This window comes from Cariama cristata, unplaced genomic scaffold (genome assembly GCF_000690535.1).
Source record: "Cariama cristata isolate BGI_N322 unplaced genomic scaffold, ASM69053v1 scaffold24700, whole genome shotgun sequence".
Classification (NCBI taxonomy): domain Eukaryota; kingdom Metazoa; phylum Chordata; class Aves; order Cariamiformes; family Cariamidae; genus Cariama; species Cariama cristata.
This window is the reverse complement of record NW_009595614.1, coordinates 7,410-22,474: the sequence shown is the minus strand read 5'-3', so window position 1 is coordinate 22,474 and position 15,065 is coordinate 7,410. Positions and strand designations below refer to the sequence as shown.

The following is a 15,065-nucleotide window of genomic DNA, read 5'->3' as shown; positions in this document are numbered from 1 at the left end:
CTTTACATAGGTACCCCAGGTCTACTACCTACAGGGGCCTCCAAACCGGTGTTCCCTGTTTTCCTTCCTACCCTAACCAGCTGCTTCTCCTCTGGCCACCCTGCCATACTGATGTGCCAGAGATCCAGACCTGAATGCCCAGCACAGCACCGCTAACGCACATCCTGCCTCACATGCTGTGAGCAAGGGATGCTGGTGAAATAAAACTGAGACAGAGTGGATCTAGAGGGGAAAAACAAGGATTTAATGGAATGAATGGAGAAGCTCCCAAAGTCCACACCAGAGCCACACCTCTGAGACTCTCTGACACTCTCCACTCCAGGATCAGTCCTTCCTTTCTGCCCACCAGAAGGCTGGGGATGCTCAGGAACACCAGTGCTTGATCTGCCCCTTCAGAGCCCTCTCCAGGGAGAGGATTAAGGTGCATTGCTAGCTCTGTGCAGACCACCTCCACAGCAGCCTCTTCCTCAGCCCTTCAAATCTTCCAGAGAAGGGAGCGCAGCCCAGAAATCCCTCTCTCCTTGGTGAGTGAAGAATCCTTGCGCTATTCAACAGGTGGTAAAGGCTGTATAGAAACTGTCCCGGGGTGAGGGAGGGAGAGCCACACTGGTCCTAGCAATGAGATTCGAGCTCTGTCAGCATCAGGAGGCCAGCTCTGGTGGAGGGAAGGGGCTGTCCTGTGCCCGGCCTGGAAGGCAATTCCTCAAGTGGGCAGGTGAGTTGGCGGAGCCTCTGGAAGGCAAAGGCAGGCATTGAACACAGCTGCAAGGACAAAAGGTGACCTGGACCCTCCCCTTCCAGTCATGGGTATCATTCAGACAGACAGACAGGGCTGCAGGTCTGGTCCCCTGATGTCAGAGATGTCCCAACTAAGGACAGTCAGCACTTCAGAAACTGAGGGGATAAACTCATCTTTCAACCACTTGTCCCAAGATAAGCAGTGAGCACATGAGAGACCTGAGACACAGTAGGAAAGCTGCGTCCTCCATTTGGTCCAGGCCAGGGCTAGAAAGCAGTCCAAAGAAAGGTCAGTGCCCAAGTCCCTCCAGGTCATCGCCTCCATCAGCACAGACTGCAAAGAGAGAGCCTGTGCATACAGGTTTGGCTTTAACTTGGACAGCAAGCGCACAAGGGGTTACCCTCTGCATCAGGCAGTGTGGCCCTTGCCATGCTCCTGCAGCTGTGCCCACTCCTCCCTGTCTGTGCTGGACACAGGGGTCGGGGCCCATTGCTGTCACAAACTGTTCTTGAGCACTTGCAGGAAGCAGAGAATGGGTGGGATCCTGGGGGCTGAGGACTGTTTGTGAAACCTCCCCCTGAAACCATGAGCCACGGCAGGGACAGGATACCTGTCTGGAGCAAGGTCTGGTTTGCCAGCTCCCCGCCCTGCCAACGCACATCCAGGGCAGCCAGCAATGGATCACAGCAGCTCTGGGAGCTGGGCAGGCCCAGGGCACTGAGGCTGTGGTGGAAACTCCAAACTCCCAGTGATCCCCTCCACTCCATCCCCATGGCCTCAGCATAGACTGAGGACCTCAGCTGCCCACAACTATCTGGAGCTTTCTCAGAGCAAGTCCTTGAGCCTCAGTCAAGGGCAGCCTCCAAACTAACTCGAGGCACTGGAGATCATCTTTATCCTCTCCATCTAATGAACTTTTTCCTAATGGCGCTTGCAAAGAGACAGAAGCAATAAGTAAAGGGCACCAAGAGGCAACAGTCAGCTTTGGGCAGCCCTCCAGCCAGGCAGAACTTTAAAAAAAAAAAGTCTGTTATAGCGACAGACTCAATCAATTTATTCTAGGCCCCCTGCTAATTAACCTGCACACACAAATGATCCCCCTGTAAGGCTGGACTTCAACACAAAAGCACAGCTCATGCCCTGATCCCAGAGCACCAGCCTCACCTCTCTGAGGGAGCCTTTGATGGTGGAGAGTTTGTAGACGATCCAGAGAGGGATGCACACCATGGAGGAGAGGGCCAGCAGCCAGCCCAGCGTGTCTCCCCACCATGGGTACACATACTTCTTGTTGTAGGTCAGCGGGGTGTATTTGATCAGAGAAAACAGGAAAGTTGCCTGGCAAGATGGAAGAGATCAAAAGAAAAAGAGCAAGAAAATCAACACCATGAACCAAGAGAGGTCTTCCTGGTGAGTCCACACCTGCACAGTCTCATGGTAACAAAGAGCTCCCCCAGGACAGCAACAGAGGAGACACCAGTCAAGCAAGCTTTGCTGGGACAGCCCCTATGTGCAGCACTGGGCATGGCACCAAGGAGCTCGCCCCACCAGCAGACACCTCTGTCACTACTAAGCTGCGCCCCTCTCCCCATTGTTTAGCCCCACGCCTTGCCCCCAAAGCCACAAACACACAGAACAACAGGCTCCCATAGTACAGGCCACATGACCCCCTATACATATGCACATCCCTCTGTATTTATGTAGGTATCTATAACTCAGAGGCACCCAGCTCTGCCCATCTTCCGCCTCACAGCTCTTCTTCCTGTGGGCCCTCACCATGCAAACCGCCGGGGTGATGAAAAGCCAGCAGTATTTGATGATGGGCCATGGTCGGTAGCCGATCATATCTTCAATGTTATCATAGAACCGCTCAGCGCCTGCAGAAGAATGGAAGGATGTCTCGCTGCTACCAGCAAAGGAGGGCAGCAGGGTCTGCATGTCTGGGGTTCTGCTTCACCGCTGCTTGGGTGCTCCCCAGAAGATGAGGGAGTCATCTCAGCATAGCCGACAGCCCTGGTGGCGAGCTCACCAGGAGTGTGGCCAGCTTCAGTCTTTGTCCTGGACTAACGTCCTTTTGCCCCAGAACAGCCCAGTGGGTCAGCAGGACCAGCCCCTCAGCATCTCCCAGGCTGGGACCTGAACCCAGGCTGGGACCTGAGCCCAGGTTTTACCTATCCCTTGTGAATGTCAAGGCTGAGAGAGGGCTCTCAAAAACGCTTGAGGGTCTCAGACTCCTCTATACACAGGTTGGGAAAAGATTTCCCAGCCAGCTCCAAGTTGCCAAGGAGGGAGGGCCTCAAAAGCAGGGCCACACAGGAACATGCTGGGGATATCTGCCAAGCAGATCCCCCAGGGCTTTGCTGTGAGGAAGCCCCTGCCAGTTGAGTCCAGGGGCACCAAAGCAAGGGTTTAGAGGTCTGCCTTGCAATGCGAAGCAATGGCCAGGATGGACTACAGACCAGCATTTTGAGGATGGACCAAGCGAGAACCTGAGAGACCAGAGCTGGGAACCACCTCTGGTTCATACTCACCATAGACCCAGGCGATGCAGAGAGTCTCAAAGATGGCCACAAAGAGCAGGCACATGCCACTGGCAGCATAGTAATCAAAGAGCTGGAAGACATACATCCCACCCTGGGAAGGGTCAAGTAGGCAGCAAGGCAAGGTGGGGAGGGAGAAAGGGGAGAGGAGTCAGGCACAGGCAAAGAGCTCCAGCCAGAGCAGGAAAGAAACTCAACATCTTCCCCAGAGCTGGAGGCACCTTCCTCTCTCTGGGGCAGGGTTTTAGCCAACAGCACAGGCCACATCCCTTGTGCTCATGGCCTGATGGAGACATGCAGCCATCCTGCTCTCAGGAGTTTCTGCAACCTTTCACTCCAGGGCAGGGCAGGTGACTGCCAGAGATCGTGGGAATATTTTAGAAGGCAAAATCAAAGCAACTCTTGTAGCTGGAAGTGAGAGTGGAAACTCCCTTAAGGGACACAACACATCTGATTTACTTTAGTCTCCTAATTTGCAGAGGGAAGTATCTGTGCATGCAGTTTTGCAAGCAGCTGTTGCTGTGGGCCCAGAGGCTGGCAGCTTCACTGCCCAGGTCTGCAGGGCTGTCTGCAGAATGGGCCTGCAGGGAAGTCCGGGCACAAAGCTGCAGGTGCAACATCGAAGGCAGCTTTTTCTAAATTATGCCCAAATGAAAGCAGAAGATGCAGAGAGCATCACAGCAGCATCAATCCCCACACACGTACTGCTAAGAGGAGTTAAAGGTTTTAAACCAGAACAGTTGAACTCCCAGGCAATTAATCACAACAAGGGGAATATATAGGAAATCAGTGTAATAGATATGGGGCACACTCAGGCCCACCAAGTTTCCTTACACCAAGTGTTCACGTAGCTCCATCCAGGAGAAAAGAGAAGGACAAAGGTGCTCCTCTCACCGTACAACAGGCTACAGCTGTAAAGGTTTGGCTGGTGTAAAGATAAATCTATAACCAAAGCGTGGGCTGTCCAGAGCTCCAGTCTTGGTAGGAGAAGTCTCAGGACTGTGACTGGCACAAGGGGCGAGGGCTGGAAGGGAAAACACAGACGCCACGAGGAGGGAAGGGCAGCCTCCCCCAGGCACTGTGCGGCAGGATGGGCCTCACCAGCAAGCTCTTGGCCCAAGCACAGACCCCACCACCCACCAGGTCCCACTCTGTCAGGGGGGCAACTCAGACCCAGCAAGTGCCGCACAGGTGGTCTGAGCCCAAAATACCTCTGTGAGCATCACCAACCCGACCAGATAGGAGAGGACAGAGACCAGCAGGATGAGGGTCTCCCGGCGGTTCTTCTTGCGGAAGATGGTGGGGTACATGTCCACAAGAGCTGTGACAAGGCTCTCCACGCAGACAAACTGAAAGAGCAGAGTTCCCACCTCCATCAACCCATCCTGACCAGCTCCTCAGTCCCACACCACCCCCCAACCTGCCAAGTTCAAGCCTGTTCCGAAGAGATGGTGACTTTTGTCTGGCAGGGAATTGCCCTGCACCTGCGCCTTTACCTGGCTGTCCAGTCCCAGCAAAACAACCATCAGGAAGAAGCAGCATGCCCAGAGCGGGGAGAAAGGCAGCATGACCACAGCCCGAGGGTAGGCGATGAATGCCAGGCCAGGCCCTGCAGGGAGAAGGGCTTTCAGAGCAGGCAACGGCATGGCAGCAGCATGGCACAACTAGTGCAGACCTGCCTGAGGCAGCCACCCAGCCAAGGCACAGCCTGCAGACATGCAGCCTCTTACTCCAGTTATACCAGCACAATCCGTGAAACCCAGGCTCCTGGAGGGGTGGAGGAGCCCAGCAGGAAGGGAGGGAAAGGGGACACAGCAAGCACTGGCTGCATCACCATCATGAGAGCTGGGACCCAGGGAAAGCCTCTGTGCCCAGGGGAGCACAGCAAAAGCCTGGCTGTATGCCATGCAGGTACCTCACTCCCCCACCAAGAGACAGCAGCTGCCCAACCCTAACCCTTGCCCTTAGAGGCAGCTTATATCAACCTCAAGGTACAGCCATTGCATCTTAATATTTGATGAGCATGTATTCGTTTCTTCCTGGTTTTTGGAGGCAGAGAGCAGAGCTGCCCTCCAGGATGGGAACCTGCAACTGCAACACCACTCACCCCAAGGTGGATACCCTGCAGGCATAGCCCTGTCACTGGGGGGTCAAGCAGCAGCACCCCCACAGCCCCATCCCACTGCGGACCCCACTCACCCGACTCGGCCACCTCAGCGATGGGCACACCCTGCTCCCTCGCCATGAAGCCCAGGATGGAGAAGATGGCAAAGCCAGCCACGAAGCTGGTGCCACTGTTGAGGAAGCAGAGGGCCACACAGTCCCTGGGAAGAAGGGGCACAGCATCAGCTAGGTGGGGGTCCAGGTATGACCCACAATGCACGTCAGGCCTCTGAGGCAGCACCCACTCTTCCACCCCAGCCACTGCGCCCACAGCAGGGCCTCTCTCCCAGCACCCCAACAGCTCAGCTCACCACCAGGAGCTCCAGGAGGATGCCCCAAGGTGGACAACACAGCAGGAGCCCCCCCCAGGGAAAGCCTTCTCTAAGGACAGCATAAAAGATGCATTCCTCGCCTAAGCTCCTCGCTCATGAGATAGTCTTGTTACACATCTAAATGCCTGATTTTTTTCTTTTTTCCTGTCTCTCCTCTGGTCCTTCCTGTAGCAGAGAGTACCAGAGGTCACTTTTGTCTAAGAAGGGGACATGTTTTTTTTCCTTAATTGATTTCTCAGATGAGTTACAATCTTCTTGGTTCTCAGCACTACTAGATATCTCCTGGTCCTTGCATTATGAGAAAAAGATGAACAGAGCCATCCAATTTATTCTCTCTGATCTATTCCTTTTTGTCTCTGTTTCATCTCATTCTCATCCATCTACTCTTTAAACTAAACGTCTCTTATCTATCCAATTCCTTTTCACGCTCCAGTCTCCCTAGTCCTATTGTGACTGTAACCCTGGGGACAACAATAACATTTGCAGCATCTTTCTGAGATATTCTGAACCAAACTGAACGCACCCCCTCTGGCATTTCATGGCCCACTCTGACTTTATTAAATGCTACTCTGCAAATCCAGTGTGATTTTCTGTATCAGTCTTTAGGTATCTAGCATTTTGGTGGCTTCACACTCCTCCCTGCACGTTAACCAAATCTATTCATGGTCTGCAACCACTTCTAGAGAGAAAGTACAGTTCATGCACAGCCCCTATGCCATACAAATTCAAATTATTCCTTCCAAAGCACAGCTCTCTGCATTGTCAAGGACTGCACAGCACCTAACATCGTTGCTCTGCCTTTGCACTTGGTTTCTAAAGCAGGAGAAACTGAAAGAGGCCCGCAGGGTGAGTCCCCGTCGATCTGCCAGCTGGTAAGGATGATCACGCTCCACCAAGCTCAGCTAACCCCGTGGGAAGCCCACACCAGAACCTCATTTCTCCAGTTGCTGTAAACTGCTTGCTCTCCACTCAAATGATATTCTCGGTCATTTTATACAAATTCCCATTTATTTCAAATAGTTCCTCTTCCTTCCCAGTGTTTCTCCCTCTTTCTCCTGCATGTATGCATGACAGTTGTAACCTTCCTTGGAAAGGCATGGGCTGGAAGGTGCTCTCCAGTCACCTAGCAGGTGGGAAGGGGTGTCGTGGTAGAGGGTAACATGCAGGGAATGGCCAGAGCAAAAAGATCGCTTCAGATTTTCACCCAAAAGGGAGCCCTGATGATATCGCTTACTGTCCCAGAAAATGAGAAATGGTCTATGCCATTTGGTGCCATCTCAGACTGCTGCCATACGAACAATGGTCCCTCCTGCTCACATCCTTTCCTCTTCCAGGTCACCAAAGGTTACACCTGGCCTGGGATAACTGAGTGGGGCACCATGCTGGTGTCCCTCTGCCCTGTTAAAGCCTTGTCCTCTCTTCCTATGCAAACCAAGGCCACAGAGCACAGGACCAACTCAGTAAAACTGGGTCCATGCCTAGGAACAGGCTGGTCAGAGGTTTGACATCAAAACTAAGAACAATTTCCCTAGCAAAGACGGATAGCATAAAGGGTCTGTGTGCAAACAGGTGTCTCTCCCCTTTCTGTAGCATCTCCCAGCTGCAGTTACAGGAGCTCTTTACAATCTTGCTGCTAAGCAGCCCCTGTCATCATCTCCACATTACACATCTAGACTGGAGATGCAAAGGGCTAATGCCCAAGGACATGCAGCAGGCCAAAGACAGATCCATTATCTCTTCTTTTCCTACAGCTCTTTCTCTCAAAACTGCATCTGGGAGAAGGGACATGAAAAGGGAGAAGTGTCCCAGACCAGCTGCTGTTGGAGAGGCATCCCTACAGCAGGCGTGAACTTCTCCTAAGGTAAAGAGAAAGAAAGATACCAAGCAAGGACCATGTAAGCCAGTGGTCTGCCTGGACCTTCCATGGCAACAACCATAATTTTGAATTTAAAAGATGGGGGGAGAACCCAGTGCCAGGAGCAACACAGTCAGCAGAGGAAGGGTGGGAAGGGAGGTTGGTAGTTTTACCTAGGGGTGACCTCTTCCACTCACACCTTTTACCCCTGGAGATGCAGCTCCAGATGCTGTGTACATCTACAGCAAAATGAGTTTATTTTCACCTGACCAACTTGACAGCCTGATTCTATCTGGCAGTCTAGCCCACCTCTGTTCAAGGGCAGTCCAGCACGAGGAGAGTATACAGAAACAGAAGTCCTATCTACAGGCTTATATGTAGACCATAGATAGCACATAGGAACCCAGAGCACTGACAACTGTGCAAGACACTAGGTCCAAATGAACCTAAAAAGGATAAATCACAAGACGAAAGGACTCCAGTCTAGAGCCATTAGATCTCACAGCTCTGCTTTCCCGATGGCCACTCATACACCCATATAATAGGGGAGGCTGGGCTGGTGTCACAAAGCTAGTGAAGAGGATCTGACTTTGCTTGGTCTCAGCTGGTGTGGAAGAGGGTTTTACAATCCATGGCACAGAAAGTTCCCTTGGGTAGAAAGCACAGAGAGCTGGATTTGGGGAGAAAACACCTGGAAAGAGTTTTCTTACACCTTGAGTAGAAACAGAAAACATGACACTTCAAAAGGCCAGTAGCCTCCAGCAGCTCACCATCATACGTACACTGATGTTCAGGGAGGGGAAGGCTCTAGACAGCAGAGCCGTGCTCCAGTTACCTGTAGCAGTTGTTATGGTATTTGTTATAGCTGCCCAGAGCTGTCAGGCATCCCAGACAAATTGCATACGAAAAGAAGATTTGAGTGCCTGCATCCATCCAGACCTGCAAGGGAGATGTAAACATAGGTGAGAAGACAAGGCCAGCACAGAGTGCAGACACTGCACGGATGCGAAGAGGCAGAGCCTCAGGGGTGGCCATAACCAGCAGAAAGGCCAGTGATCAGGAGGTCAGCAATATCCAGTATTTAGACAAGCCTTTTCTAGGGGCAGGTTATACAGTACCAGGAATTACAGTGCTCAGTGAGGCACCCGGAGGGTGCTAAGAGTGCCAAAGGGCAGGGATGTACCAGGAGCCTTGCAAACCCATAGCTCTTCATCACACAGAATCACAGAATGGTCCAACCTTCCTGGCAAAGCAGCGTCACCTACAACAAGTTGCACAGGATTGCATCTAGGTGGGTTTTGAATATCTCTAGAGAAGGAGACTCCACAGCCTCTCTGGGCAGCCTGTTCCAGTGCTCTGTCACCCTCAAAGTGAAGAAGTTTTTCCTCATATTCAGATGGAATTTCATGTGTTTCAGTTTGTGCCCATTGCCCCTTAACCTGTCACTGGGCACCACTGAAAAGAGTTTGGCCCCATCCTCTTGACATCCACCCTTAGGCATTTATAAGCATTGATCAGATCTCCTCTCAGTCATCTCTTCTCCAGGCCGAACAGACCCAGTTCTCTTAGCCTTTCCTCATAAGAGAGGTGGTCCAGTCCCCTCGTCATCTTTGTTGCCCTCCACTGGACTCTCTCCAGTAGTTCCTTGTCTGTCTTGAACTGGGGAGCCCAGAACTGGACACAGCACTTCAGATGTGGCCTCACCAGGGCAGAGTAGAGGGGGAGGATAACCTCCCTCGACCTGCTGGCCACACCATCCCAAGATACCTTTGGCCTTCCTGGCCACGAGGGCACATTGCTGGCTCATGGACAACTTGCTGTTCATCATCATCTCTTTCTTGGACAGATCTGCAGAATCCTGTGACTCTCCAGAGCTTCCTGGCAGCAAGAGACTGGATGAACACTTTCTATGAGAGCTGAAGGGAGGGAGAGCAAGCTAGCAGAGGAGACAGACTTGATTTGGGCAAGCCTGGTCTCCCACTGGGTGGGCACATGTACAGACAGCTTCTGGTGGTGGCCCTTCTCTCCAAGACCTAATTTAAAGGCTCCAAAATTTAAAAGAAAATTAACTGGGGAGGAGAGAAGTACTAGAAATAAACAGAGTTGTTTGCAAAAGACAGCTCCTAAAAGAAAATACAAGAACACTGTTAGTCCCACGAGGTGCCTTTGAACTCCGCCTTGCTCTCACTGTCAATAACATGTCCCAGTGCTCTGAGGCTGACATTTGTCAATGCCAAATTTGATCTGAAAGCCTAGCTGTGCGCAGTCACTGATGCAACCACTGCCACTGCCTTCTGCAGAGATTGGAATGAACAGTGAGGAATGAAACAATGACAAAGATTATTAATTAAATCCTCTGTTTTCTAAGATCTTTCTTCCTAAGGGGTTTATAAAATAGAGATAAGACAATCATTCAACCAATGCTGAAGGGTAGCCACGTTCTAGAGACAAAAGAGAAGCTAGTCAGGAAAAAAAAGGCAGAAGAAAAGAATTACTGGGACAGTTTTAATGAGAAAAGTCTCCATTTGGCTATACCCTCCTTCTACGGAGTAGCAGTGCTGATGAGCCCTCGGACAAACACCAACCTTGCCCCAGAATCCCCTCTGAGAACCACCAAAGACAATGGAAAACACCATAGGGGTTTTGATAACTCTGAATCATACCTTTTCCTATCAGCCAAGACCTCATGTCCTGAGGCAATGGTCAGCTGGGCAGCACCTGCCCAACCACCCCTGTTGCTCAGGCCACCCTCATCAATGCACAGTTCTGCCTTTCTTCTTCAATATTGGCCAAAGAGCAATCTTGTGGGGAGGGGTTTTGTTTTGTATTTACCTCTCCTCCTTCCTCCTAGGCTGGTGGGCCTTACGAAGGGATGATACGATCCCATTAGATGTGATTTCCTGGAGGAAATTCTGGTTTTAGGTCAAGGGACAGATGCACAGAAAGAATCCTCTCCCTGCCCACTGCTGGAAGACCCAGCAGTGCAGTCTGCAGGGAGAGAAAGCAAAGCGCTGCTAGGGCTAGATTTGGTGATGCTGCTCTCCCTGACTGCCCTGCAAGCAACTCAGCTAATGTTCCGCCCCACCACCTTCTCATCATTCCATGGAAAACCTGCTAACAATTTCACAGGAAGTCAGATCTAATCTCCGATTTGTAGAATGGGAAGGGACAGATGATGAGGTAGGACTGGGACAGCTAGTTCAAGGCACTGAGATGTTGAAAAAGTAATTGACTTCGGTGTATTTTACTCTTTTTGGAGAAGCTGCATGGGGAGTTTAGAGAGCAGGGTATTAGTTCATTTTTGCATTTCAAAAAGATTATTAAAAAAAAAAATCAAAGCCCTTTTTATAATTGATTCCTAAAGCATCACTGTGCTTGTGGGCAGTAAGGGCATAGTCTTCACTTTCCACCTACTTTTTAGGCACAGCAAGGCACTGAGGTGAGCTGGACCCCCTGATACCTTTGCATCAAGAATTTAAGCATCTTTGCACAGACTGGAGTGAAATGTTTTGTTAAGTTTGCTTTTTATTTTGCTGTTCATTGCTGGAGCTTTGGTGTTTCATCAAATTCAAGCTCAAATCACACCCTCTCATGGGTTTTGGAGCCCTTGTAGTTCAATTTGTCAAGATAACAAGACCTGCCATCAAGCTGCCTACCTCACACTTGTCATAACGTTGGACCCAGCTGACAAGTTGCAACCAAGTTTGGCTGTTGGTAGAAACCTCAAGGATATCAACTACCTATGAATTTCACAACAGTCAGGGAACAGGAAAAGGACAGGAACTCAGCATCCCCACTGAGCGGAAAGCTACAGGGAGGAAGAGTTAACCAGTGTTAAATATCAGATAAATCACACAAGCAAGAGACATGAGAAATATCCCAGGGGCAGGAAAAGAACTGGTGCTTTACCAGCCATGCTAGAAGCCAAATATCAAGACACCAAGCTTCATTACCTCTGTGGCTTATGAAGTGGCTCATTTCTAAAACCCAGTGATACCCTTGACCATGTAGCAGAGACCAGCATGGGGTCTGTGGGCTCCGTGCTCCGCTGCCGGCTCTGCCCAACACAACACTCATGGAGTACACACTGGGCTGTGTGGGACCCCAGTCCCAAAGGGATGTCTTTAGGGAATATAGGACCTGCCTTCGCATATGCTCCCATTTGAAGCAAGGCAGCTGGTGACTGAAACTGTAAATAAAGCTAAGCTTGGCTTGCAGAGTTTATGATCTTACTTAGTCAGCATGACTGTGAGCACCATCTCAGATTGCATGCGCTTTATTTCCCATTTTAAAAGGTTTACTGCTGCTCTTGGGCAAAAGACCAAGCCACCTTTGCAACCTTCCCAACCCCCGGCAGTTCCCAAATTGCTTGAGGATCAATGGACTGCAACAAGACTGATGCCATAGCTGCTCCCTGACCCACTAGTGACAGAGCCAAGCAGCGGCAGCAAGTCCCAGGACTGCAGGATCACTGGGGTTGGAAAGGGCCTCAGCCCATCTGTGGTCCAGCCTCCCCCTCAAGCCCCTTACGAGAAGCACCACTGCCCACCCGGCCCCGTGGCCTCACGGGGGCTACACAGACCACTCGCTTCAGAAAACAGCAGCCCAAATCTTCCCTCCTCAACCTGCTGTCTGTGCTCATTTCTCTCCCTGCAGTGACTCAGAGAAATGTTTTTTTCAGCCCTTCCAAGACACCCCCCCCCTCCCCTTTCTGTGCTGCTGATCAACAGCCTCTCATTATTTTAATATTTCCACTCTGACTAAAGGGGCTCGCTGGGGTCAGGCATGGCTCTCTTTCCCCTGCAGATAAAAGCATGCTGCTGTTCTCTGGCTGCTGCTCCCAAAGAGACTGGTAAAGTTTATCCTGTTCAGATTTCACTGGCACATTGGTAGCATGGGTATTTTGATTTGATTGTTGTCTGCAGTTTTCTAAGCCATCCAGTTTATTTAATTCATAATTCAATTTCCTTGAACATGTTGTTTACTCCAGTTTGTAATAACATCCCACTCCCTGTTTTTAGATAAAGCCTTCACACCTGAGCTGCAGTTATCCAAGATGGTTATGGCCTATAAGAGGACATATCCCTTCGCCCCTTAATTTTCTCAGCAATATTCGCTTTATTACATGTACTGGAATTTAATAGCACCCTGTACTGAAACAGATCCTTCCTTAGGAAGATCTCAAAGCACTTACAAATAACAGTAAAGACCATTTTTGAGCAAAATGTTATCGAACCCCAGCATATGTCATATATCAGATACAGGTGCCATGCTGAGAAGCACCGAACTGTCCCCATCAGCAAGCAGAAATGATACAGCATAGAGTGAGCACATGCTGCGTGGAGGGTCACGCTCGGTGTAACGCAGAGCGGAGAGAAAAAACCACCCAAGGCTTGAGCCACAGTTCAACCAGCATTTCTTTTGCTCCCAGCATCACGGCTCATGAGTCAGCCCGTGGTGCTGGCACTACTCACCAGCCACCCGCTGCACCATGCAAACACATCGTTTCAGCCCAGCCTTAAAGGGGGACATCATGAATTCTAAGATTTCACCTCAAGACGTCCAGGGCATCATTTCCAGATTATTGCCCTTCCCCCTTCATTCAAGACTGGCCCACGGGCCCCAGCCCAAAGACTCAGTCCACGTCCCGCAGCACTGCCGCAGGCAGGGCTGTGCAGCTCTGGGGCCCTGCTGCAAAGGGCCCACCACCGGGCTGCACAGCTCATGCCAACACTTTCCCTCATCCTAATTTACCCCAGGAGAGAGGAGCCAGGGAACGAGTCACTGCCATTTCTGTAAAGCTTTCCTGGTCCTTCTGCCCACACTATGCCCAGCCAAGCATCACGTTCCCAGCCCCAAGCCCCAGCTGCTCAGAAAATACATCCTTGGGCTCCTTGGGAGTTAATCTCTGGTTAATCCCCCTGTGCCAGCACTCGAGGCCCCCACAATGCCCCGCCAGAGAGCACCGACCTCATGTAACCCCCGCACCTCTGTTACCCCCACACCTCGGGGCACCTGCCAACCCACAGGGACAGTTTACACCCAGGAGGGCCCTCCCGCTGCTGGCCTTTCTTTAATCACCACAAGAAAACAAACAGGTTTCTGGTTCATCCCGAAGAGCACAGCTGCCTGCCCCAGGGTGGTGCGGAGGGCAAGAGATGCTCCGAGGGATGCTCCTTCATGACTGGGAAGCTGAGCTTTACGGTTCTCCCTGCACTGCTGCTTGCAGGCAGACAGAAAGTCAGCTTTATTTCTTCCTGCTATGTCAGCACTGAGATCAGACTCAGCAGGGCTGTGCGGCCTCGGCCAGCCACTGAGGTCCCACGCCATCAGGGCTGGCAAGAAGCATGGGAGGAGGAGGAGGAGGAAGCCCCACAAGGCAAATACAGCTGTGGTTCACCCCACGCGGATGCATTGCTCCAGCAAGGCGGAGGATGCCAGCCCTGAGCCCCTCCAGCACGCTGTGGGAGCCACAAGCTCTCCCTCCCTGCTGCCCAATACCTGCCCTCTGTCCCCCAGGCAGGGCCTGGGCTCGCAGACCCTCCGCAGATCCTCTGCTGGGGGGCATGGGGCCCTGGGCTGGGGTGCAAGGGCACATGGTGGGAAGAAGTGCAGCGTGCCAGCGGCAGCCCCGCTGTTGCACACATCCACGCACAGGCGCAGCAGGTCACCCTCCGGCATGAAAACAAACACACTCGCCTTCAGAAAGGGGAAGCAGGGGGCCAGCAACAGCACAAACCGAGTGGACAGGGTCAAGTTAAAGACTTGCTGAGAAAAAAATAAGTAAGGGGAACAAATAATATTTAGCAGGCCCACTGTCACCCTCTCCTCTCGCTGGGAAGCAGCAGCTCTTGCTGGCCATGGAGCAGCAGCAGGAGGGGCCTGAACTTGGAGAGGTACTGGGGGCTCTGACCCCTCCCCAGCGTAACTATAGGGGCCCACGGTTAACCCAGCAGGTTACAGCCCTGCAAGATGCACGCACCTCCTGTCCTCCCTGTGGTGGCCTGAGGGGCTTATCCTCAGTGCAGCCTCAGCAGCAAGAGCCACTCCAGTGCAAACCGCGAGCTGGACACCCTGGCAGCCTCCCTCTCTGGCCACAAGCACAGCAGACACCCCCCAAAGAGCTGGGGGCATCTTCAGCTCTTGCCTCCTCTTCCTGCCACATCTGTTGGGAAGCAGGAGCCTGTGGGGACTCTGCAGGGGCAAACACTGCTCCAAAAAGCAACCGCCAGGGAAATGGGTGAAAGAAAATAGGAGGGACAAAGGGAAGATTATCTGGAAAGTACTGCAGATGAGAGAGGGAGAGACAACAAGAAGCAGAGGTTGGATGAAGGCAATGCTCTGAATTTAGCTGTGCAGAGCAAGTCAGGGTGTCCCGGGACAGTGCTGTGCAGGGTTGGGTGTCCGGTGCGGCGGTGGGAACTGCTTACAGGGTGTCC

The 15,065-nt window shown here is 51.8% G+C and overlaps 1 protein-coding gene across 1 annotated transcript in view; it reads right to left on the bottom strand.

Moving 5' to 3' along the window:
• Window positions 1-227: 227 nt before the first annotated feature.
• Window positions 228-15,065, bottom strand: part of LOC104163699 (sodium- and chloride-dependent GABA transporter 2-like) — a gene marked incomplete at its 5' end in the record, with an annotated part of 18,840 nt that continues 4,002 nt past the window's right edge. Inside the window, 8 exons of the mRNA XM_009702795.1 lie at window positions 228-732; window positions 1,904-2,074; window positions 2,513-2,613; window positions 3,268-3,370; window positions 4,488-4,625; window positions 4,773-4,885; window positions 5,476-5,600; window positions 8,462-8,565. Coding sequence (XP_009701097.1) covers window positions 613-732; window positions 1,904-2,074; window positions 2,513-2,613; window positions 3,268-3,370; window positions 4,488-4,625; window positions 4,773-4,885; window positions 5,476-5,600; window positions 8,462-8,565 — 975 coding nt within the window. The remainder of the gene's footprint in view (window positions 733-1,903; window positions 2,075-2,512; window positions 2,614-3,267; window positions 3,371-4,487; window positions 4,626-4,772; window positions 4,886-5,475; window positions 5,601-8,461; window positions 8,566-15,065) is intronic.